The sequence below is a fragment of the Chiloscyllium plagiosum genome, unplaced genomic scaffold (assembly GCF_037043375.1).
Source record: "Chiloscyllium plagiosum isolate Xiang-an unplaced genomic scaffold, Cpla_swu_hap1 HiC_scaffold_38, whole genome shotgun sequence".
NCBI classification, from domain to species: domain Eukaryota; kingdom Metazoa; phylum Chordata; class Chondrichthyes; order Orectolobiformes; family Hemiscylliidae; genus Chiloscyllium; species Chiloscyllium plagiosum.
In genome coordinates, this window is record NW_028270176.1 from 4,958,274 (window position 1) to 4,984,023 (window position 25,750).

Below are 25,750 nucleotides of genomic sequence, written 5' to 3' on the forward strand. Positions count from 1 at the left end.
ATTAACTCTATTAAGTTGGCAAGGCATGATCTCCCACACAAAACCATGTTACCTACCACTGATAAGCCCATTCTTTTCCAAATATAACTAGATTTTATCCCTCAGTACTTTCTCCAGCAACTTTCCCACCACTGACGTCAGGCTCACTGGTCTGTAGTTACCTGGAATATCCCTACTACCCTTCTTGTACAGGGGGACAACATGAGCAACCCTCCAGTCCTCCTGCACCTCACCTGTGTTTAAGGAAAGTTATCTGTCACAAAAATATCTGTCAGGGCCCCAGCTCTCTTGCTTCCCTCAGCAACCTGGGATAGATCTCATCCAGTTCTGGGGATTTGTTCACCTTAATATCCTTTCGCCTACCCAACACATCTTCCCTACTTATGTCAACATGATCCTGAGTAATCAAACTTCTATCTCTAATCTCAACATTCATCGTGTCCATTTTCTCAGGTTCTCCACACAACCTTCCTTCCTTATCCTTTAGTGGGCCAACCCTTTCTCTCATTATTCTCTTGCTTCTTATGTAAGAATAAAAAGCTTTGGGATTCTCCTTAATTCTGCTTGCTAAAGCTATTTCATGACCCCTTTTAGCCCGCTTGATTCCTTATTTAAGAATGGTCCTACTCTCCTGATATTCCTCCAGGGCCCGTTCTGTTCTTAGCTGCCTGGACCTTATGTATGTTTCCCTTTTCCTCTTGGCTAATCGCACAATTTCTCTTGTCATGCATGGTTCACAAATCTTGCCTTTCCTATGCTATGTTTTCAAAGGGACATGCCTATCCTGCACTATCTTCAACCTATCTTTGAAAGTCTCCCACATTATCAAATATGGACTTCCCTTCAAATAACTGTGTCCAATCCACTTTTCCCAGCTCCTGCCTAATTTAGATATGATTGGCCTTGGCCTAGTTTAGTACTCTTCCCTTAGGGCCATCACTTTCATCTTTGTCTACAAGTATTTTAAAACTTGCAGAATTGTGGTCACCATTTCCAAAGAAATCCCCCACTGCAACTTCTCCCACCTGCCCTGGCTCATTCCCCAACACCAGGTCCAATATGGCCCCTTCCCTCATCGGATTATTGACATACTGCTCTAGAAAACTTTCCTGGATTCTCCTTACAAATTCTCCCCCATCCAGACCTCTGACACTAATTGTATCCCAATCAATGTTGGGAAAATTACATCTCCATCATGACTACCCTATTGCCTCTACATCTTTCTGTAATATTTGTTCTTCTACCTCACGTTCACTGTTGGGAGCCCCACCAATATAACTGCACCCTTCTTATTTCTCAGCTCTACCCATAAAGACTCACTGCTCAAGCCCTCCATTGTGTCTTCCTTCAGCACAGCCGTGTTATCATCCCTGACCAGCAATGCCTGACCTCCCCCACCCCCCGTTTACTTGCCTCCCTGTTCTGTCTGAAGCATCTATATCCTGGAACATTTAGTTGCCGATCATGCCTTTCCTTCAACCAAGTCTCTGTGATCGCAATAACATCATACTCCCAGGTACCAATCTAAGCCCTAAGTTCATCTGCCTTACCCACTATACTCCTTGCATTAAAGTATATGCACTTCAATCCACCAATTCTTTTGCGTTCATCTGCTTTCTGCCTACTCGTCCCCTTGGTAATGCTAACTTTGTGATCGTTATAGTCTCCAGTTTCCACCTCACTATCTACTAGTCTTACATAGAACATAGAAGAATACAGCGCAGTACAGGCCCTTCGGCCCTCGATGTTGTGCCGATCCAAGCCCACCTAACCTACACTAGTCCACGATCCTCCATATGCCTATCCAATGCCCGCTTAAATGCCCATAATGAGGGAGAGTCCACCACTGCTACTGGCAGGGCATTCCATGAACTCACGACTCGCTGAGTAAAGAACCTACCCCTAACATCTGTCCTATACCTACCCCCCCTTAATTTAAAGCTATGCCCCCTTGTAATAGCTGACTCCATACGTGGAAAAAGATTCTCACTGTCGACCCTATCTAAACCCCTAATCATCTTATACACCTCTATCAAGTCACCCCTAAACCTTCTTTTCTCCAATGAAAACAACCCCAAGTGCCTCAGCCTTTCCTCATACGATCTTCCTACCATACCAGGCAACATCCTGGTAAACCTCCTCTGCACCCGTTCCAGTGCCTCCACATCCTTCCTATAGTATGGTGACCAAAACTGCACACAATACTCCAGATGCGGCCGCACCAGAGTCTTATACAACTGCAACATGACCTCAGTACTCCAGAACTCAATTCCTCTACCAATAAAAGCCAGTACGCCATATGCCTTCTTCACCGCACTATTTACCTGGGTGGCAATCTTCTCTTCTGGTTCCCAGCCCTCTGCCACGTTAGTTTAAAACCTCCCCAACAGAAATAGCAAAAAGGGAGGGAAAGGGAGAATCAACACAGTGTTCCATTCGTAATCCCTGTGGAATGATCCCAGATTAAGGACCGAGAAGATGAATCAGTCTGTGCTCCGGTTCCTGATCCCCAGTTTAGGGAAGATTCGGGAGCATCATCCCATGTTCCTGCTCCACATCCTTTGTCCAGTCTGTGGGATATAGAAGGAATAAATCAGCCCTGATTCATGCTCACATTTCTCCTCTTTCTCTGTCTCTCTGTCTCTCTCTCTCTCTCTGTCTCTCTCTCAATGATCCAGGCCAGCAGAATTTGACAGTGCAAGCTGAATCGATTGCCTCTGAGACTCTGTGTGGGAATGAGATGGCGATTGTCCCTGCTAAAGGAGCTCTGGATGTCATTCGGAAATCCCTCCTCATCAAGGTCAGAACTGTGCAATGATTGAGAAGGAATTGGCTTAAAGCTGAATGGGTGCAGGGTTAAGGGAGGGCTGTAATTGGGCAGGAGAATGGAGAGATGACTGACAGAAGAGTGAACACTCAGGGTCTAGAAACTTTATTGAGGAATATATGATGTGTCTGGCACAGGGTGTCCTGCTGACTGAAAGATCAGTCCTGCTTAAAGTTTTAATGTATTAATTCAATTGGTAAAATAGCTAAATTATTTTCCTTAATTTCCATTATCAGAACAAAGGTGACTTTCAATGGATTTCTGATAAACTCAGAGGTATCTCATTTATCATAAAAGAAAATGGGTGGCACAGTGGCACAGTGGTTAGCACTGCTGCCTCACAGCGCCAGAGACCTGGGTTCAATTCCCACCTTAGGCGACTGACTGTGTGGAGTTTGCACATCCTCCGGATGCTCCGGTTTCCTCCCACAGTCCACAGATGTGCAGGTCAGGTGAATTGGCCATGCTAAATTCCCTGTAGTGTTAGGTAAGGGGTAAATGTAGGGGTATGGGTGGATTGTGCTTCGGGCGGGTTGGTATGGACTTGTTGGGCCGAAGGGCCTGTTTCCATACTGTAATTAATCTAATCTAAAAAAAACAATTCCTTAAGTTACAGAATGGGTGAGCAACTAAGGTATATTCCAGAGACAGAGAAAAAGGGAAGGTGATTGAGGGGGAGAGGCAGAGAGAGAGAGAGAGTGAGAAAGAGACATGCAGACAGACAAAGAGGGAGAAAACTAAATTTAAAAATTCAGAAGGCCTGCTCTCTATGGGCCATTGGACCGAACACAAAAGGTAAATGTGATCTTTAAATTTCCAGAATTTTCTGTTGATGAAATCAAAATGCTCACTGATGTGGAGTGAGAAAATTTCTTCAGATACCTTCAGGCTCACTTCAGTTCACACAGAAGGACAATTAGGCTTTGGCCTTTGAGTGGACATGCTTTGACTTTTCGGGGCTTATGAACTAGTCAGAGATGGCTTATATCTGGAACATTCGCTGGATCACAGAAATATTTCTGTGTGAGAGAGAGAATACAATCTGTGCAGCCTGTCCTGTTCTAAGATTTCTCCTTAATCTCTTTTTTTAAGGGGTGAGACATCATATTGCTGCAGGAGATTGTCTCTCCTTTACTGACAGACTCAGGTGTCCTGCACAAAAATGATTCAAATCAAAAGAGTCTTGCTAGGTAACCTTTAGCAGACAGAATTGCAGAAGGAGGTTGGGGGGGCGCCTCAGGTGTGGACAGCAAAGTCAGGCGCTGTATCTTAAAAAGCTTTGCTCGCCTATTTTCCAAATTCACTCAACTTTTCATTAGTTCATTGGTGAGTCAGTACTCTCGTTATTGTCGAACTATGCACATTCCTTCACAATCCTGGTAAATTCCTTTTAGTCCAGAATTTCTGAACATTTCCATATTTCTACTCTCAATATCCACATATGATCCTTCCATATCAATCTGTTTCCAAACATCAAAGATGAGTAAGAGTGGAAATGCATCAACTGGTTCTGGTTGACTGTGTCCATTGCTGAATGCCTTGAGAGGACTGACTGCCAGATCTGTCAGATCTTTCTTTGAGTCAGCTAGTTAATCAAAATGGAGCAGTACAATTTAAAGATCATTTACTGATTCATGGTTATTTGGTATTGATCTGGAGTCTGATCATTGAAGTAAACAGATTAAACCTGCCAAGTAACTATGGATGATTGTGCTTATGTGAAATTGTTTTGCTCTTTTACTTTATTGCTTTTCATGATGATTAGAACATAATCTCTCTCTCCCTCTCTTTTCTGTCTCTCAATCTCCTCTCTCTTTCTCTTTCCTAAATCTCTGTCATCTATCCCTTCATCTCTGTCTTCTTCTTTCTCCTACTCACTCTTGGAATCTATCTCTTTCTCCCTGATATTTTGCCCTTCTCGCGCGCTCTCTCTCTCTCTCTCTCTTCCCCCTGCCATGCGTCCCTATCTGTCTCTCTATCGATATTTTGCTCCCTGCTCTCTTTTACAGATCTTCTTTCATCTGTTACTCCCTGTTGTCTCTCTCCCTCTCTCCCTCTCTGTCTCTCCCTCTCACTGTCTTGTGCTATCTCTGTCCCTTGCACTCTCTGTTTCATCCTCTCTACCACTCCATCTCTGCATCTTGCTTTCTGTCGATCTGACTCTCTGTCTCACTCTTCTCCTATCTCTGTGTCTCTGTTATCCATCTCACTACCTTCCTGTCTCCCAAATTCTCGATCTTTTTGTCACATATTCCCTTTCGCTGACACTCACTCTCTGTCTTGCAGCCCGAGGGCATCGAGACTGAACTGACCCACAACTCTTTGGTGTGTCCAGCAGGTAGAAGACTCCAGTTCACCTGGTGGGAAATGGGACCATCTGAACATCCAGTCAAGTCAAGTTCCCTCAGCATTTTGATGAAGGAGAGGGAGACAGTGAGGGAGGGTCCCTCAGCTCTGGCTCTGTGTGAGGGAGACAGCAAGGGATTGTCCCTCAGCTCTGGCTCTGTGTGAGGGGGACAGCAAGGGAGTGTCCCTCAGCTCTGGCTCTGTGTGAGGGAGACAGTGACGGAATGTCCCTTGTGGGCGGCACGGTGGCACAGTGGTTAGCACTGCTGCCTCACAGTGCCTGAGACCTGGGTTCAGTTCCTGCCTCAGGCGACTGACTGTGTGGAGTTTGCACGTTCTCCCCGTGTCTGCGTGGGTTTCCTCCGGGTGTTCCGGTTTCCTCCCATAGTCCAAAGATGTGCAGGGTCAGGTGAATTGGCCATGCTAAATTGCCCGTAGTGTTAGGTAAGGGGTAAATGTAGGGGTATGGGTGGGTTTCGCTTCGGCGGATCGGTGTGGACTTGTTGGGCCGAAGGGCCTGTTTCCACACTGTAATGTAATCTAATGTAATCTAATGTAATCTAAAAAAAAAGCACTGGCTCTGTATGAGGGAGACAGTGAGGGAGGGTCTCTCTGCTCTGGCTCTGTGTGAGGGAGAAAGTAAGTGAGGGTCTCTTCGCTCTGGCTCTGTGTGAGGGAGACAGTGAGGGAGGGTCCCTCAGCTCTGGCTCTGTATGAGGGAGACAGTGAGGGAGGGTCTCTCTGCTCTGGCTCTGTGTGAGGGAGACAGTAAGTGAAGGTCTCTTCGCTCTGGCTCTGTGGGGAGAGTGAGTATGTGTGGGAGTGTATGTCCCTCAGCTCTATTTGGAGACAGGGAGTGTATGAGGGACTGCCCTCAGTCCTGGATGGGAGAGAGGGTGGGTGGAAAAGACAGGCATAAAGAGAGATATATGAGAGAAAGAGAGAGACAGATAGACAGACAAAGTGAGAGAGTGATGTAATGATAGTGATTGTATGTGGAAGATTTATTGATGATGGTTGCGGCATTGGGTGATTTAATGGGTTCACTGTCACTCTGTCTGAGGACACATCACTCTGGGAATGAGATTGGAGTTGATGATGGTGATTGAGATAATAGTGGGAAAACCTGGAAGGGGTGCAGCTGAGAGGTGGGGTCAGTGTGCTGTCCTTATGGGTTATGTGGGTTGTCAAAGACTAACTGGAGGTTCTCACATTTGATCTTCGATCCAGGCAAGCCAATCACTGAGGAGTTCCAGCTCGAACTTCCTCAAGACGTCATTGAAGGATCAAGCAGGGCCTATGTGACTGTGCTGGGTAAGAATCTAATAGCAATCCGATGGAGGCTTGTACATAACTCTGGAAAGGGAAGGCTTCAGTCATATTCCATACTGAAGAATGATAACAACCACTGACCTCCACAAGGATGAGAGAGAAACATCATTACATCACTATCTCATCCTCTTCCTCTCTCTCTCTCTTTCTCTTTTTGTTGAAACTGAAATTGGGGGCAAGTTGTTTTTGGGATTGGGGTATTGTTTGGGTTTTGGGGTTGAGGTACGGTTTGGGTTTTGGGATTGAGGTATAGTTTGGGTTTTGGGATTGAGGCATGGTTTGCATTTTGGGATTGAGGTATAGTTTGGGTTTTGGGATTGAGGTATGGTTTTGCGTTTTGGGATTGAGGCATGGTTTGGGTTTTGGGATTGAGGTATGGTTTTGCGTTTTGGGATTGAGGCATGGTTTGGGTTTTGGGATTGAGGCATGGTTTGCGTTTTGGGATTGAGGTACGGTTTGGGTTTTGAGATTGAGGCATGGTTTGCGTTTTGGGATTGAGGTATAGTTTGGGTTTTGGGATTGAGGTACGGTTTGGGTTTTGGGATTGAGGAATGGTTTGGGTTTTGGGATTGAGGCATGGTTTGGGTTTTGGGATTGAGGTATGGTTTTGCGTTTTGGGATTGAGGCATGGTTTGGGTTTTGGGATTGAGGCATGGTTTGCGTTTTGGGGTTGAGGTATAGTTTGGGGTTTGGGATTGAGGTACGGTTTGGGTTTTGGGATTGAGGCATGGTTTGCGTTTTGGGATTGAGGTATAGTTTGGGTTTTGGGATTGAGGTACGGTTTGGGTTTTGGGATTGAGGCATGGTTTGCGTTTTGGGATTGAGGTATAGTTTGGGTTTTGGGATTGAGGTACGGTTTGGGTTTTGGGATTGAGGAATGGTTTGGGTTTTGGGATTGAGGTATAGTTTGGGTTTTGGGATTGAGGCATGGTTTGTGTTTTGGGATTGAGGTACGGTTTAGGTTTTGGGATTGAGGTACGGTTTAGGTTTTGGGATTAAGGTATGGTTTGGGTTTTGGGATTGAGACATGGTTTGGGATCGAGGCATGGTTTGGGTTTTGGGATTAAGGTATGGTTTGGGTTTTGGGATTGAGGCATGGTTTGGGATCGAGGCATGGTTTGGGTTTTGGGATTAAGGTATGGTTTGGGTTTTGGGATTGAGGCATGGTTTGGGATCGAGGCATGGTTTGGGTTTTGGGATTGAGGTATGGTTTGGGTTTTGGGATCGAGGCATGGTTTGGGATCGAGGCATGGTTTGGGTTTTGGGATTGAGGCATGGTTTGGGTTTTGGGATTGAGGCATGGTTTGGGTTTTGGGATTGAGGTATGGTTTGGGTTTTGGGATTGTGGTGTGGTTTGTATTTTGGATTGAAATATGTTTATCTTTGGTATTGTAATCGGGGCTGTGGTTAGGAATCTGAAAGCTTCTAACATACAATCACAAGAAAAATGCTCTAATATCTGACCTGTCCAACCTGCTCCACCATTTAATATATTGTGGGCGGCACGGTGGCACAGTGGTTAGCACTGCTGCCTCACAGCACCAGGGACCCGGGTTCAATTCCCGCCTCAGGTGACTGACTGTGGAGTTTGCACGTTCTCCCCATGTTTGCGTAGGTTTCCTCCGGGTGCTCCGGTTTCCTCCCACAGTCCAAAGATGTGCAGGTCAGGTGAATTGGCCATGCTAAATTGCCCGTAGTGTTAGGTAAGGGGTAAATGTAGGGGTATGGGTGGGTTACGCTTCGGCGGGTCGGTGTGGACTTGTTGGGCCGAAGGGCCTGTTTCCACACTAATGTAATCTAATCTAATCTAATTAATGGTTGATATCATTCTTCTTTCAGTGTTTTAGACCTCATATCCACCTCAAATTTAAAATCTATTTAAAGAACCTATTTCTGCCAGCTTCTGAGAAGTCATGATCCAAACCCTTGCAACTCCCCCAAGAGAAAGCAATCCCTCATCTTGATTATAAATAGATGACCTCTTAGTTCAAGATTCATCGAGAGGAAACTACCTCTCCAGAACCATCCTGTCAAAACTCCTCAGGATATCCATGGATACAAACCTGGTCTGTCTAACTTTTCCTCACAAGACAGGTTTTCCTTTCCAGCTGTTAGTCTGGTAAAGCTTCATTGATCTGCCTCAAATGCGTTTCTATCTTTCCTCAGATATAAAGATCAATACCTTACACGGTCCTTCAGATGCAGTTTCACCCTTGCCCTGAACCATAACATTTATATTCAACTTCCCTCGCAAGAAGTGATAACATTTCATTAGTTTTCCCAAATATTTGCTGTACCTGCATATTAACCTTCTGCAATTATCCTTAGCCTTTTTGAAGGGAAGATTTCTTCTGTACCCTGACCATTGTTTCAGATGTTTGAATGTTTGAATCGCCATTATCATACATTGTTGCTTATCGGTATTGTTGATCAAAAAAAACTTCTCATTGATAAAGCTGGTTTTTATCCTATAAATCTTCTTATCTATCATTGTCTTCACATTTATTATGTTACTATCCAATGATAGTAACATAATAACAATTTATCTATATCTTCCCCCAACCTTCACTAGTTTAAGAATCATAGAATCATACAGCGCAGAAACAGACCCATTGGTCCAGCTCAGCCATGCTGACAGTTTCCCAATCTGGACCAGTCCCACTTGCCTGCGTTTAGCCTATATCCCTCAAAACCTTTCCTGTTCTTGGGCCTGCCCAAATGTCTTTTAACTGTAACTGTACCTGTGCTTACTACTTTGTCTGGCAGTTCATTCCACACACAAGGCACCCTGTTGATGATATAGTTGCCTCTCTGGTCACTTTGTTAAGAAAGCATATGGTGTTTTGGTTTTCACTAACAGTGGTGTTGTGTTTAAGAGCTACAAAGTTTTGCTGCAATTCTACAAGTCCCTGGTAAGACTGGAATATTGTGTCCAGTTCTGGCGACCCTATCATAGGAAAGATATGGAGGCTTTGGAGAGGGTGCAAAGAAGGTTTACGAGGATGCTGCCTGGACTGGAGGGCTTGCCTTATGAAGAGAGGTTAACTAAGCTCAGACCTTTCTCTCTGGAGAGAAGGAGGAAGAGAGGTGACCTGTTCGATATATACAAGGTAATGAGAGGCATGGATAGAGTCGATAGCCAGAGACTTTTCCCCAGGGCAGGATTGACTGGCACGAGAGGTCATAGTTTTAAGATATTAGGAGAAAGGTATAGAGGGAACGTCAGAGGAAGGTTCTTTACGCAGAGAGTTGTGAATGCATGGGGGGGTTGCCAGCGGGGGTGGTGGAAGCAGAGTTATTAGGGACATTTAAGCGACGGCTGGACATGCACAAGGATAGCAGTGAATTGAGGGGTGCATAGGTTAGGTTATTTTATTTTACATTAGGATTCATCCTCGGCAGAACATCGTGGGCCTAAGGACCTATTCTTTGTTGTACTTTTCTATGTTCTAAGCTCTATATACTTTTAAATCCTTCTGCTCTCACCTTAAAAATATGACTCCTTGTTTTGAACTCTCCCACCCAAGGGAAAACACCTTTGCTATTCATCTTATCTATGCCCCTCGCAATTTTATAAACCTCTGTCAGTTTACCCTTAACCTCCTACACTCCAATGAGAAAGGTCTCAGCCTACCAGCTCTTCTTATAATTCAAACTCTTCAGTCCTGCCAACATCCTTCTACATCCTTTTCCAAACCTTCTACAATTTAATAATATCCTTCCAAAAGTGGCCTCACCAACATCCTGTAAAACGTCAACATGGCATCCTAACTCCGGTATTCAATCGGCTGAGCAATGAAGGCAAGTGTGCTAAACACCTACTTAAAACTAGCCTTTCCACATGTGATACAACCCTCCAGAGAACTATGTACCTGAACCACTGGGTCTCTTTGTTTAGCAACATTAACTGTGTAGGTCCTGCCTTCACTTTTTCACCAAAGTGCAAAACCATGCATTTATCCAAATTAAACTCCGTCTGCCACTCCTCGGCTCATCAGCCAAACTGATCAAAATCCTTTTGTAATCTTAGATAACCTCATTCCCACACTTACTAATCACGCTGCAAAGTTCTCATCTAAATCATTTATATAAGTGACAAACAACAGCGTACCCAGTAGCGATCCCTATGGAACACCTCCAGTCTGAAAAGCAACCCACCACCACCCACCCTCTGTCTCCTTCTGTCAAACCAATTTTGTGTCCAATTTGCAAGTTCTCACTGAATGCAATGTTGAATTGAATGATTTATTGATACTTGCATTTCACAGTGAATGATAGAGTAAAATATGGTGAAAAGCTCCAACTGAGGAACAATTTGGCCTCCACCGCTCCTCCATCACCTCACCGCTGTCTGCGCTGGACCCAGAAATGTAGGAGTCGCCAAACTTTAGGTGCCAGTCCTTCACTGCTGGGCCCCACCTCACTAAGGCGGCCGCTGATGCTGGATCTTCTGCTGAAGCCATACTCGCCCCGCAACCAGGAATCCCCGGCTTGGCCACCACCACTATCTCAGTGATAACCAGGAATCCCCGGCTTGGCCTCCACCACTATCTTGGTGATAACACAATCTTGGTAAAAACCCGGAATGTTCAGCTTCACTGCCACTGCCATCACAAAAATAACCAGGAATCCCTGGCTACACTGGTACCACCATCTTGGTGATAACCAGGAATCCCTGGCTACGCTGCCACCACTGTCTCGGTGATAACCAGGAATCCCTGGCCACGCTGGTACCACTATCTTGGTGATAACCAGGAATCCCTGGCTACGTTGCCACCACTGTCTCGGATATAACCAGGAATCCCTGGCTACGCTGGTACCACTATCTTGGTGAGAACCAGGAATCCCTGGCTATGCTGCCACCACTGTCTCGGTGATAACCAGGAATCCCTGGCTACGCTGGTACCACTATCTTGGTGATAACCAGGAATCCCTGGCTATGCTGCCACCACTGTCTCGGTGATAACCAGGAATCCCTGGCTACGCTGCCACCACTGTCTTGGTGATAACCAAGAGGCCCTGCTCTGGCCTTGCCACAACCACAACTAGGGGACCCTGGCTTGCTGCCATCTCGATGATAGCAGGAGTCCCCACTCCAGGCATATCATGCTGCTGCCAATGCCACGAATCCCCTTCTGGGCCGACTGTAACCAGGATACCCTGGCTCCACTGCCAGGCCATGCTGCAATGTCCCACTAAGTGTCCTGCTTTGACTTCTCTCCTATGAGAAGTGGACTTGCCGTTGCCGCCATCTTCAAAGGTCCACTGCTGCCACGTCCAGTGGCCAGGAGGGGATATGCCCACTGCTGTCTCATCCAGTGGCCAGGAGTAGACACGCCCACCCTTGCCACCTCCAATGGTCAGAGGGAGACACACACACCTCCAATGGCCAGGAGGGGACACGCCCACTGCTACCACCTCCAATGGCCAGGGGAGACATGCTCACCGCTGCCACCTCCAGTGGCCAGGAGGGGACACACCCACCTCCAGTGACTGGGGGAGATGCACTCACCACTGCCACATCCAATGGCCAGGGGAGACACACCCACCTCCAGTGACCGGGGGGAGACGCGCCCGCCACTGCCACCTCCCATCAGCAGGAGGCTGCGGTCAGGCCACACACGGCCTGCTCTTGCTGCGGTGTTGAGGCCGCTGATTAACCGACATAAAAAGCTTTAAGGAAAAGAAACAGAAATAAATGAAAAGAAAAGTGTAATGATGGGAAATAGGTGGACCTTATTGACTGTGAGGTCCTGTTGACCAGACCGAATCAGGAAGCCCTGCCAAACAACATTAACCAGGGATTTAAGCTTTCCTTGTTGTTTGCAGTTTGTGACTCTGGTTTGTTGATAGTAGCATTACAGTCAATACATGCATTGGCAAAACTGTAAGATATGTTGAGAAGCTTAACTGCGAGAGTTGTGAAGAGAAATTGTGAATAAATTCTTAATACTTTGAGTCCTAAAAAAATGAGCTGGGGATTTGTAATCTCTTCAGTTCTGGGGATTGTCTCCGAGTTGCCTAACTGCCTCTGAAAGAAAGAAAGAAAGTAGACAACAATGGCTGAGTCCGAGGCTCAAGAGCCTCCATGCAGCCATGCTAGTCCAGCACCATCTTCAATACTCTCCAAATGCTCTCTGTCAAAATCCCCTCTAACATCATGCCCACCACTGTTGTCAGACTCACCGGCTTCTCCCTCCAGCCTTTCTTCAATAAAGGTACAACATTAGCCACCCTCTAGTCCTTGGCACCTTACCCATGAGCGTAGATAAAACAAATGTCACTGTTGGGGACCTAGCAATCTCTTCTCTAACTTTAGATTCCCTACAGTGTGGAAACAGGCCCTTCGACCAAACAAGTCACTCCAACCCTCCGAAGAGTAACTCATCCAGACTCATTTCCCTCTGAGCTGAAAATGTGTTGCTGGAAAAGTGCAGCAGGTCAGGCAGCATCCAAGGAGCAGGAGAATCGACGTTTCGGGCATAAGCCCTTCTTCAGGAATGAGAAAAGTGTGTCCAGCAGGCTAAGATAAAATGTAAGGAGGAGGGACTTGGGGGAGGGGCTTTGGAAATGCAATAGGTGGAGGGAGGTCAAGGTAAGAGTGATAGGCCGGAGTGGGGTGGGGGCGGAGAGGTCAGGAAGAAGATTGCAGGTTAGGAAGGCGGTGCTGAGTTCGAGGGATTTGACTGAGACAAGGTGGGGGGGGGGGGGTAAATGAGGAAACTGGAGAAATCTGAGTTCATCCCTTGTGGTTGGAGGGTTCCTGGGCAGAAGATGAGGCGCTCCTCCTCCAACTGTCGTGTTGCCATGGTCTGGCGATGGAGGAGTCCAAGGACCTGCATGTCCTTGGTGGAGTGGAAGGGGGAGTTAAAGTGTTGGGCTACGGGGTGGTTGGTTGGTTGGTCCGGGTGTCCCAGAGGTGTTCTCTGAAACGTTCCGCAAGTAGGCGGCCTGTCTCCCCAATATAGAGGAGGCCACATCGGATGCAGCAGATGCAATAGATGATGTGTGTGGAGGTGCAGGTGAATTTGTGGCGGATATGGAAGTGTCCCTTGGGGCCTTGGAGGGAAGTAAGGGGGGAGGTGTGGGCGCAAGTTTTGCATTTCTTGCGGTTGCAGGGGATGGTGCCGGGAGTGGAGGTTGGGTTGGTGGGGGCTGTGGACCTGACGAGGTAGTCACGGAGGGAGTGGTCTTTTCAGAACGCTGATAGGGGAGGGGAGGGAAATATATCACTGGTGGTGGGGTCCATTTGGAGGTGACGGAAATGACGGCGGTTGATACGTTGTACATAGAGGTTGGTGGGGTGGTAGGTAAGGACCAGTGGGGTTCTGTCCTGGTGGCGGTTGGAGGGGCGGGGCTTAAGGGAAGTGGAAGAGATGCGGTGGAGGGCATCATCGACTACGTCTGGCGGGAAATTGCGGTCCTTGAAGAAGGAGGCCATCTGGGTTGTACGGCTTTGGAACTGGTCCTCCTGGGAGCAGATGCGGCGGAGACGAAGGAATTGGGAATATGGGATGGCGTTTTTACAGGGGGCAGGGTGGGAGGAGGTGTAGTCTAGGTAGCTGTGGGAGTCGGTCGGTTTATAGTAAATGTCCGTGTCGATTCGGTGTCGGTCGGTTTATAGTAAAATTCCTCATTCCTGAAGAAGGGCTTATGCCCGAAACGTCGATTCTCCTGTTCCTTGGATGCTGCCTGACCTGCTGCGCTTTTCCAGCAACACATTTTCAGCTCTGATCTCCAGCATCTGCAGCCCTCACTTTCTCCTCATTTCCCTCTGACTAAAGCACTTTACATTATGGGCAATTTAGCATGGCCAATTCACCTAAACTGCACATCTTTGGATTGTGGGAGGAAACCGGAGCACCTGGAGGAAACCCAAGCAGACACGAGGAGAATGTGCAAACTCCACACATACAGTTGCCCGAGGCTGTAATCAAACCTGGGACCCTGGTGCTGTGAGGCAGCAGTGCTAACCACCGTGCCACCCCCTAACTGCCCACAATGTCCTGGGATACACTTGATCAGGTCCCGGAGATTTATCCACTATTATGTTTTTAAGACTTCCAGCACCTCCACTTCTGTAATGTGGACTCTTTTCAAGGCCTCAATATGTACTTCCCCTAGTTCCCTAGCTTCTATATCTTTCTCTGTCATAAAAATGGTTAAGCTTTCCGATTTGATCTCATTACGATCAATCTTCCTTTTTAGCACATTTTACACTTTGCCTTTGGAGTGAGTCCTGTATGCATTACTGGAACTGCATTGCCTTGTCCCCTTCAGCTACCTCTTCTGTCCAATTGATATCCTGGTCATTAAAATCCCATAAGATTCCTTTCTTAATATTCTACTGTATTGTACTCAGCATATGGGTGAAGTTTTCGGTTTGGTTAGGGCTTTTTGAACTCTGTGGCCTGTGTTTTCTCTCTTTCTCTCTCCAGGGGACATACTGAGTTCTGCAATGGAGAATCTGGATGGGTTATTGAGACTACCCACAGGGTGTGGCGAACAGAACATGGTGAAATTTGCCCCAAATATCTACGTGCTGAGATACCTGAATAAAACAGATCAGCTCACTCGGGATATCCAGGACAAAGCAATTGGCTACCTACGGACAGGTAGATCTCTGCCAGAATGTGTTGCATTGTGTGGCTGTGTCTGTGTATGTTGCGTATCTGTCTGTCTGTGTGTCTGTTACTCTGATTGAGCATGTTATTCTGTTTGCATGTAGAAGGGTGTTAGTCTGGATGAGTTTTCTACTCTGATTGCATGTATGTGTATGTTACTCTGGGCCTGTGTGTGTTACATTTGGCTGTGAGTGTGAGTATTTCTCTCGATGTGAGTTAATGTGTATGGCTGTGTGTGAGTGAATGTGTTACTCTGCTTGTGTGTAACACTGTTTGGAAGTGCATTACTCTCGGTCTGAGTGAGTGTATTAATACATGTGTATGCACACGAGTGACACTTTTTTTCATGTACTTTGCACTATAACTCTCTGTAACTTGTTTAACCTCAATTAACTTGCTCACTACTCCACAGGATACCAGAACCAGCTGACATACAAACATCCTGATGGTTCCTTCAGTGCGTTTGGAGGCACAGATCATGAGGGAAATACCTGGTACAGCTGAAGGGGAAATTATCACTTCCCAATTCCTGTCTGTCTGGCACAACTAACACACATGCAGAATGTACATGTACTGAGCAAACAGTGATCACAACACGTACAGAAAAAGGCTAAAAGCTAAGTATTTACCAAATTCAGTGAGAGATAATGATCATAATACACATGGAATGCGCTGAAACAATCTGACTCACACAGGTTCATTGGGGAAGTAGTGGTCATCATAAACATGGAAAGCACTGAAAGCTGCTCTCACACACAGTGGATCCACTCGGAAATAGTAATCAGAACAAACCAGTTACAAAGTTACAAGATATAAATCTACCAGAAAATAGAGAGTGCTCATAATACTCATAACATACTTACAACAAACTTCACACAGACACACACAGACACACACACACTCTCTCTCTCTCTCACACACACTCATACACAGACATAGGCGCACACTGGGAATGGAAAACAAAATTCAGGGATATGGATTTTGCTTGTTGAGTTTGCACTTATTACCTCTCCCTATTGATCTTGTAAAAATAATGGTGGTCTGCATTATTAAACTGCTGCAGTACATTTAGTGTAATGGATACAGCATTTTGTGTGTGTGCATCCACAATTCTACCTAGAAAGCTGAAAGGTTTCCAATTCTTTGGAAAATAGAACCCTTTATGCATGGAGAAAGCCACACCTTATCATCATTCACTTGGAAGCAGTGATTACAGTATGCCTTGAGAAAGCTGAAAATGACACAAACAAAAAGGGACTCATTGGGAAATAGTAATCAAAGTATGTGCAGAGCCAGAGGAGACTCACATACACATTGATTCATGGGGAGATAGTCACTGTAAAGCACACAGAGGGCTACTGACTCTCTTTCCCTCTCTCTCACACACATAGACATATACAGACAAATCTCACTAAAGTATAATGATGATAGTGCATAGACAGCCAGCTGAAAGCAGCACACAAAGAACTTTAAAAATCGAACTTACACTAACATTATTATAAAGAGATAGAATGAGTGACAGAAAATGGGGGGGGGGGGGTTTAGATGGAGAGTGATTAACACCAGGTAAGAGAAAGTGTCAGGAACCAAGAGACAGAGCTGGATACGGAGAGCAGAAATTACAGAGAACGTTTGAAAGACTGAGGAAGAACACCCAAAAAGCTGTCAATATTCAGCTTCTTCCATATCACCATTCCAGCTCTTTCTTTCAGGTTGACAGCCTTTGTGATGAAATCATTTGCAAGTGCTCGTCAATACATCTTCATTGATAATGACACCCTTGGAGACGCTGTCAAATTCTTCCAGAGACATCAACTGGAGTCGGGTTGTTTCCGTAACCTTGGATATTTGTTCAACAATGCCCTCAAGGTACCAAGGGGAAAAGACAGTACCGAGGGTCAGGGATCAAAAGAATTGGTATTTAAGGTCAATAAGGCGCCAGGACTGAAAGATTTTGAAAGAACCAAGGATGGAAATTATGGAGGCCCTGGCCATAAACTTCCAACCTGCCCTAGACTCAGGTGAAATGCTAGAAGACTAAAACATTGCAAATATTACAATCTGGTTCAAGAAAGGTTGTAAGGATAATCCGCACAATTAAGAGCAGTTAGTTTAAATTCAGCGCAAGAAAGCTTCCAGAAGCAATTATTTGAAATCAAATTAGTGGTATTATGGAATTAGGTAGGTACTAAATAAATGAGAGCACCAAGGGTGAATTCCTATTTAACTGACTTGTTGGAGTGTCTATGAAGAGCTGAAAAAAAAGGGTCAATGATTATAATGCGGTTGATGTGATCCACATGGATTTCCAGAAGGAGGGTGATCCCATGCCTGTGAGGAAAGTTCTAGATCATGACATGGGCGGCACGGTGGCACAGTGGTTAGCACTGCTGCCTCACAGCGCCAGAGACCCGGGTTCAATTCCCGCCTCAGGCGACTGACTGTGTGGAGTTTACACGTTCTCCCCGTGTCTGCGTGGGTTTCCTCCGGGTGCTCCGGTTTCCTCCCACAGTCCAAAGATGTGCAGGTCAGGTGAATTGGCCATGCTAAATTGCCCGTAGTGTTAGGTAAGGGGTAAATGTAGGGGTATGGGTGGGTTTCGCTTTGGCGGGTCGGTGTGGACTTGTTGGGCCGAAGGGCCTGTTTCCACACTGTAATCTAATCTGTAATCTAATCTAAAAAGAAAAGTATAGCCTAGTAAGGTAGATTTGAAAGAAGTATACTTATTTACAAGTATATAAATTAATGGAGAAAGTGAGGACTGCAGATGCTGGAGATCAGGATGAAAATGTGTTGCTGGAAAAGCGCAGGGCTAATGCCCGAAACGTCGATTCTCCTGCTCCTTGGATGCTGCCTGACCTGCTGTGCTTTTCCAGCAACACATTTTCAGCTATAAATTAATGGCCTTGGTTTGTAGAATCTGCATATAATATCAATTTGTATTGACATTGAATTTGCATGGAAACAAGACGCTGTTGGGAGTGGTTCATAGGACCCTGACATTAATTGCTGTGCAAGTTGGATTATGCAGGAAAATTAATGGAGCTTAACAAAAGTTAGGAAATAATCATGGAAGATCTTAATCATAGTATAGACTGGGAAAAAAAGATAAATTGGCAGAGGTAACCTGAGAGTTCAGAATATGTGTTCAAGTATCATGACTGGTCCTAGAACCGAATGAATAACTGACTGTGTGTCTTAAACCTGGTAATTTTTACTTCCTATCAATGAATCATATTATAAATAAAACACCCTCTTAGTAAGAATGATCAATACATGATAAAATTTCACATTAATTATGGGAATGTGAAACATGAGTCTGAAGGTAGAGGCTTAAATCAAGGCATGAAGACTAAGCTGAGTTGCCTAAAGTGGAATTGGAAGATTAGTTTAAAAGGTACGATAATGGAGAATCAGTGTTGTATTTGAATAGATATTTTATAAGTCTCAGCAAGGATCGGTTTCATTGAAAGACAACGTTCTCTGGCTCACTAGAAGGTAAAAATGTTATCTGAATGAAAAGGCGGTGCTGTGAAGATTAGTGATAGCTCAGAAGATTGTGATTTTTTTTTAAATGACAAAAATGTATGAGGCATATTAGAATTTGAGAAAAAAACTGGTAAGAGATATTTAAAAAGTAGCACAAGTTTCTAGTATATACAGAGAAAAGGATAAAAGTAGCTGAAGTAAGAATTCATCTCTTCAAGGGCAAACTGGCAAAGGGTACAGCTGACAAGTATTTTGATGTCTTCCCAGTAGATGCAAAAAAATCTGAAGAACTGTGTGTGTGTGCGTGTGTGAGAGTGTGTGTGTGTGTGAGAGTGTGTGTGTGTGAGAGAGAGAGAGAGAGAGAGAGTGTGTGTGTATGTGTGTGTGAGAGAGAGAGTGTGTGTGGTGTGTGTGATTGTGTGTGGTGTGTGTGTGGTCTGTGTGTGTGTGTGTGTGTGTGAGAGTATGTCTATGTGTGCATGTGTGTGGTGTGTGAGAGAGTGTGTGTCTGTGTATGTGTGGTGTGTGTGTGAGTATGTGTGTGTGTGAGAGAGAGTGTGTGTCTGTGTATGTGTGGTATGTGTGTGAGGGTGTGTGTGTGTAGCAATTTCAAACAAATGCAAGAGGGAAAAACTATTAGAAGATCTAATGGGACTAAATGACCTGATGACCATCCTCCTTGCATCTACTTCAGAGGGAAAGGAGGAAGAATATTTTCATTGTGTCTCATCAGTTCCTTGAAATTCCCTTCCCTCGAGAGCTGTGGAGATTGTGTCATTGAACAGAGTTGAATTTGAGTTTGACCAGTTTACTTTTTTACAAGGGGCTCTAGGGTAATAAGGGGCAGCAAAGAAGAGCTGCTCTTTTTACCCTGTGGTAAACTACCTTTACCATCTTCAATGAGAACTTATTTTCTCTTACCACCTGATGATTTCTCTTTCCAGTTTCCAGCCCTCACAGATTGAAATTGATGTCGGAAACCAAAAATTGATTTCTGAACCATCTCCTAATTATTGGCCATCTCCACTGCTATCCTTGCAATTTTAACTCTCTCTGCTCTTCCGCGCAAGTTCTCAGTAATTCAGGAAGTGAATTTTTACACTCTTTGAAAATAATTGTCTTTCTAAGAGAGTCTTCTCTTTGATCTATTTTCAATGCCGTTAACTGCCTGTCAAAGTTACGTTGTTTTACCCTTTCAAATGAACAAAGAACAAAGAAAATTTACAGCCCAGGAACAGGCCCTTCAGCCTTCCAAGCCTGAGCCAATCCAAATGTACTGTCTAAACCTGTCGGTCAATTCCTTAGCATCTGTATCCTTCTATTCCCCACCTACCCATGCATTTATCCAGACGCATCTTAAATGAACCTACCATGCCTGCCTCTACCACCTCTGCTGGCTACGCGTTCCAAACGCTCACCACCTTCTGTGTGAAGTACTTGCCGCATGTATCCCCTTTAAACTTTCCACCTCTCACCTTGAAAGCGTGACCTCTTGTTATTGAATCCTTCACCCTGGGAAATAGCTTATCTCTGTCCACCCTGTCTATACCCTTCATGATTTTATTAACCTCAATCAGGTCACCCCTCAATCTCCTTTTTTCTAATGAAAATAAACCTAACCTAACTCAACCTTTCTTGATAGCTGACACATTCCATATCCGGCAACATCTTCGTAAACCTTCTCTGCACCCTCTCCAAAGTGTCCACATCCTTTTAGTAATGTGGCGACCAGATATGTACACAGTATTCTAAATGCGGCCGAACCAATGTCTTTTACAATTTTAACATGACTTGCCAGCTCTTATACTCAATACCCTGTCCAATGAAGGAAAGTGCTTTCTTGACCACTCTATCCACCTGTGCAGCAACCTTCAGGGTACAATTGACCTACACTCCCAGATCTCTCTGTCCACCAGCTTTTCCCAAGGCTCTTCCATTCATTGTATAATTCACTCTGGAATTAGTCTTGCCTAAAAGCATCACCTCACATCTGTCTGGATTGAAATCCATCTGCCACTTTTCCGCCCAACTCTCCAGTCTATCTATATCCTCCTGTATTCTCTGACAGTCCTCTATGCGTTCTGCTACTCCACCAATCTTCGTGTCATCTGCAAACTTGCTGATCATACCAACAGTGCCCTCTTCCAGATCATTTATGTATATTACACACAACAGTGGCCCCAACACTGACCCCTGTGGAACACCACTAGTCACCTTTCTCCATTTCGAGAAACTTCCATCAACTACTACTCTCTGTCTCCTGTTGCTCAACCAGTTCTTTATCCACCTTGCTAGAACACCCTGCACACCTAATGACTTCACTTTCTCCATTAGTCTAACATGGGGAACCTTATCAAATGCCTTACTAAAGTCCATGTATATGGCATCAACAGCCCTTCCTTCATCTATCAACTTGGTCACTTCCTCAAAGAACTCTATGAAGCAGGAAATGCATGTTTGACCAGGTTTCCTCCTTAGATTCTTGCACTCACTCATGTGCACATAAGATAGCTTTCTCCACCTTCTCATACTTCAGATAACTCCTCTAATCGTGATGCAAATACCTCACGAGCTCTACACACCAACTTTGTTTGAATCAACGATACCCATATAATCGCTGACCATTTCATTTGTTTAGCCATTTTCACCAATGAAATGAAAAAAATATCTTCTTGTCACATTTGGGCAATGGTTGGACATATTTAAACAGATCCCCACCAGGTCTTTGGCTAATGATGGGTTTGCTCATCATGAGTATCCTTCTCAGTAAGCCTAACTTTTATCTTCAGCTCCACCCTTTTCAGTTAGAACTCCTTTCTAATTGCCAACTTCAGAAGTTCAAATTTTCTCTAGTTTTCTTCTGCTCGGGCTATTCTTACCTTTTGTTTGCCTCTAACTCAAAAGCTGCTTCATTTGTTATTGAATTTTAACCATTCCCAAAGATTCCAAAGGCATTTCCAGCAATTGTTAATGTTACAATATTGCTGCAATTAACCCCCCCACCACCACCACTTTTCACATGGACAAAAGTAACCCCAACTCCAGCTGGTCTGCCAATTCCAAAAGCTTTGCCTTGGTCACTTTCTGTAAAATTCCTGTAAAATTCTTCCACCCCCAGGAAACTCTTTGTGACTGAAAGAGCTATTATGACACAAGGCACACCCTGTTAAAATCAACTGAATTCCACACCCGAAACAAAAGAGTCATAGAATCCTCCAGCTGGAGACATGCCCTTTAGCCCAAACCAGTCCATAACAACCAATATTTCTGTCTACACTAACCCCGTTCCCCTGCATTTGGCCCATATCCTTCTAAACCTTTTCTATCCATGTATTTGTCCAAATATCTTTTGAATGTGGTTAATGGACCCGCCTCAACCACTTCTTTTGGCAGCTCATTCCATAGACATACCATCCTCTGTGTAACAAAACGTTGCCCCTTGGGTTCCCTTTTCTCTTTCCTCTCTAACCGTAAACTGATGTCCTGTAGTCCTTGATCCCCTAACCCTGGGAAAAAGACTAAATGTATTCACCCTATCCATGTCTCATGATCTTATACACCTCTATGAAGTCCCCCCTCAGTCTCATAGAACATAGAACAGGACAGTACAGTACAGGCCCTTTGGCCTATGATGTTGTGCCGACCTTTCATTCTGCTTTAAGATCAAACTAACCTACACACCCTACATTTTGCTATAATTCAAGTGCTTATCGAAAGTCGCTTCAATGTACCCAATAAATCTGCTGGCAGTGCATTCCACACATCCACCACTCTCTGTGTAAAGAACCTACCTCTGACATCTCCCCTTAACCTTCTTCCAATCACCTTAAAATTATGCCCATTGTGATAGCCATTTCTGCCTTGGGAAAAAGTCTCTAACTATTCACTCTATGTATGCCTCTCATCAACTTGTGCACATCCATCAAGTCACCTCTCACGCTGCTTCACTCCAATGAAAAAAGCCCTAACTCCCACACCCTGTCTTCATAAGACATGCACTCCAGTCCAAGCAGCATCCTGGTAAATCTCCTCTGCACTCTCTTTAAAGGTTCCACATCCTTCTTATAATGTGGCAACAAGAATTGAACACAATATTCCAAGTGTGGTCCAACCAGGGCTTTATAGAGCTGCAGCATAACCTTGCTGTCTTAAAATCAATTCCCCTGCTAATGAAAGCTAACACACCATATGCCTTCTTAACAACCTTATCAACTTGGGTGGAGACTTTGAGGGATCTTTTGGGCATGGACCCAAGATGCCTCAGTGCCTCCACACTGTCAAGAATCCTGCCTTTAACCCTGCAGTCTGCATTCAAATTTAACCTTCCAAAATGAATCATTTCACACTTTTTCAGTTTGAACTCCATCAGCCACTTCTCAGCTCAGTTTTACATTCTGTCAATATCCCATTGACAACAGCCTACAACAGCCCACTGCACTCTCCAACAAACTTCATGTCATCAGCTACCTTACGAACCCACTCTTCCACTTCCTCATCCAAGTCATTTACAAAAACCATAAACAGTAGCTGTCACAGAACAGATCCCTGGTCACCAAGCTCCAGGCTGACTACTTTCCATCTTCTACTGCCTTCTGTCTTCTATGGGCCAGCCAACTCTGTATCCAAACAGTCACATTTCTCTGTATCCCATGCATCTTTCCTTTCTGAATGAGCCTACCATGGGAAACTTTATCGAATACCTTTCTAAAATTCATGTAGACCACATCTACCGGTCTATCTTCTTCAATGTGTTTTGTCACATCTTCAAATGATTTAATAAGACTTATGATACATGACCTGCTCTTACAAAGCCAATGCTGACTATCTCTAATCAAACTATGGTTTTCCAAATATTCATAAATCCTGACTCTCAGAATACTCTCCAATAATTTGCCTCCAACAGATGATTGGTTTGTAACTCTTAGGATTATCCACATTCCATTTCTTGAACAAGGGAATAAAATTGGCCACACTCCAATCATCTGGCATTACTCCAGTGGACAATGAGGACACAAAGCTCATTGCCAAAGTTGTAACAATACCTTCCCTCACTTCCTGTCATAACCTTGGGTATATCCCATCTGTCCCAGGGAGCTTATGCTTTCTCATGTTTTTCAAACTTTTCAACACACCTTCCTTCTTAACATCAACCTGTTCAAGCAAATCAATATGCTTCACACTGTCCTCACAAAAGACAAGATCCCTGACACTAGTTAAGACTGTAGCAAAATATTCATTAAGGACCTCCCCATCTCCTCCAACTCCAGACACAATTTTCCTCCACTAGCAGTGAGTTGAGGGGTGCGTAGGTTAAGTTATTATATTTTACATTAGGATTAAACCTCGGCACAACAGCGTGGGTCTAAGGGTCTGTTCTGCGCTGTGCTTTTCTATGCTCTATGTTCTATCCCTAAATAACCTTAACTTCACTCTGGCCATCCTCTTGTTCCTCACATAAGTGTAGAATTCCTTGGGGTTTTCCTTAATCCTACATGCTGAGCAAAAAGAGAGAAATGAAAATGAGAGAGAACGAGAGAGAGAAGAAAGAGAAAGGAAGAGAGAATCTGAACTTCAGAATTTGCAAATTAATCAGTAAAGTCAAGTTAACAGGATGAAAAGAGGAGGTGGTATATACAACTACGTGAACATGCTGCTGCATTTTGATGAGAAAGATGTCGAATCCTTCTGTATTTAATTTGCAAAATTGACTGGGCGGATGGAGTGGTCAAACAACTTGTGGTAATGCTAGTTTAGAGTAATCTGGTAGGCGGAGCTAGTGCTGTATTTGCAGCACTGTCAGGTGAGGGGTCAAGAAATTATGAAGATGTCAAACACGCGATTTGGAGTTCTTATGAATTGGTACCAGAAGCGTATAGACACAGAAACATAAAGAAAGAACTAGGTCAGACTTATGTTGAGTTCAAGAGTATTAAACGTAGTGATTTCGATATTTTCGCGCAGGCCATAAAATACATAAGACCATGAGGCTGTAAGAGAAATTATTTTGCTAGAGAAGTTTAAAAACTCACTTCCAGAGATGATAAGAATTCATGTGGATGAACAGAAAGTTCAAGAAATGAGAAGAGTGGCAGAGATGGCAGATTAACATACATTGGCGCATAAGGCAAAACTTAGCTTCCAGGAAGAATTTCATCCTGTGAGGAAGAGAAATTAGGGGAATGGGAGATCCTACACAACAAAACATAGAACACACTGCTCATTATTTGCCACAGGTTAAAAATGAAGCCCAAGAGGATGAAAAGGAAGTTAACGGCCTCAGATGTTTTCACTATAATGGAGTGGGAAACAGAAAATTACAGTGCCAGTGGTTTGAGATGTGCAAAGGGAAAATATGTTTTCACTGCCAGAAGGTGGGACACATAAGTCACAGTAATGCTCATTAATAAAAGGCATTGTGGGAAAAGATGTGATAAAAGGAGTAAAGCCACTGGAATCTGTGAAAGTTGTAAAGGAAACCCCAAAAGAACAGTCAAGGACTTGCAGGACAGTGCAGAGCCTCGGAAAGGGCTGGGTATGGAGTTAGTGCCTGATCTCTATTAAGACTTTGCCTCTGTGGACAAGGGTATTTTTTACTGCTAGTCTGTTCAAGGAAGTCATGGATAGCTTGGGTATGCAGCAATTAACTCAAGTGTATGTCATCCTAAATCCCAGGGAGCTTTGGAAAGGTCGCTTCAGATCCTGGAGACCATATTTAGAGCATATTGTCAGGGTCACCCAAATGATTGGGATAAAAGTATTGTACTTGTAGGAGAAAGTGAGGACTGCAGATGCTGGAGATCAGAGCTAAAAATGTGTTGCTGGAAAAGCACAGCAGGTCAGGCAGCATCCAAGGAACAGGAGAATCGACGTTTCGGGCATGAGCCCCTGAAGAAGGGCTTATGCCCGAAACGTCGATTCTCCTGTTCCTTGGATGCTGCCTGACCTGCTGTGCTTTTCCAGCAACACATTTTCAGTATTGTACTTGTATTCTTGGCTATTAGAGATTTCCGGATTGAATCTACTCAGTTTACTCCCTTTGAGGTAATGTTCAGACATGAAGAGAGAGGCCTTTGAAATTAATTAAAAAGAAATTGACAGGACCAAAGTCGGTGATCTCACATTCAGATTATGT

General features: G+C 44.5%; 1 protein-coding gene across 2 annotated transcripts in view; it reads left to right on the forward strand.

Annotated features, from left to right (window-relative positions):
• Nucleotides 1-25,750, forward strand: part of LOC122544240 (pregnancy zone protein-like) — a 321,085-nt gene that overhangs the window by 251,745 nt on the left and 43,590 nt on the right. Inside the window, exons 21-26 of one of the 2 annotated variants that reach the window (XM_087980973.1) lie at nt 2,679-2,800; nt 5,114-5,165; nt 6,404-6,487; nt 14,944-15,120; nt 15,542-15,623; nt 16,842-16,998. In XM_087980973.1, coding sequence (XP_087837099.1) covers nt 2,679-2,800; nt 5,114-5,165; nt 6,404-6,487; nt 14,944-15,120; nt 15,542-15,623; nt 16,842-16,998 — 674 coding nt within the window. The remainder of the gene's footprint in view (nt 1-2,678; nt 2,801-5,113; nt 5,166-6,403; nt 6,488-14,943; nt 15,121-15,541; nt 15,624-16,841; nt 16,999-25,750) is intronic. The other variant, XM_087980974.1, reaches the window with a different exon arrangement.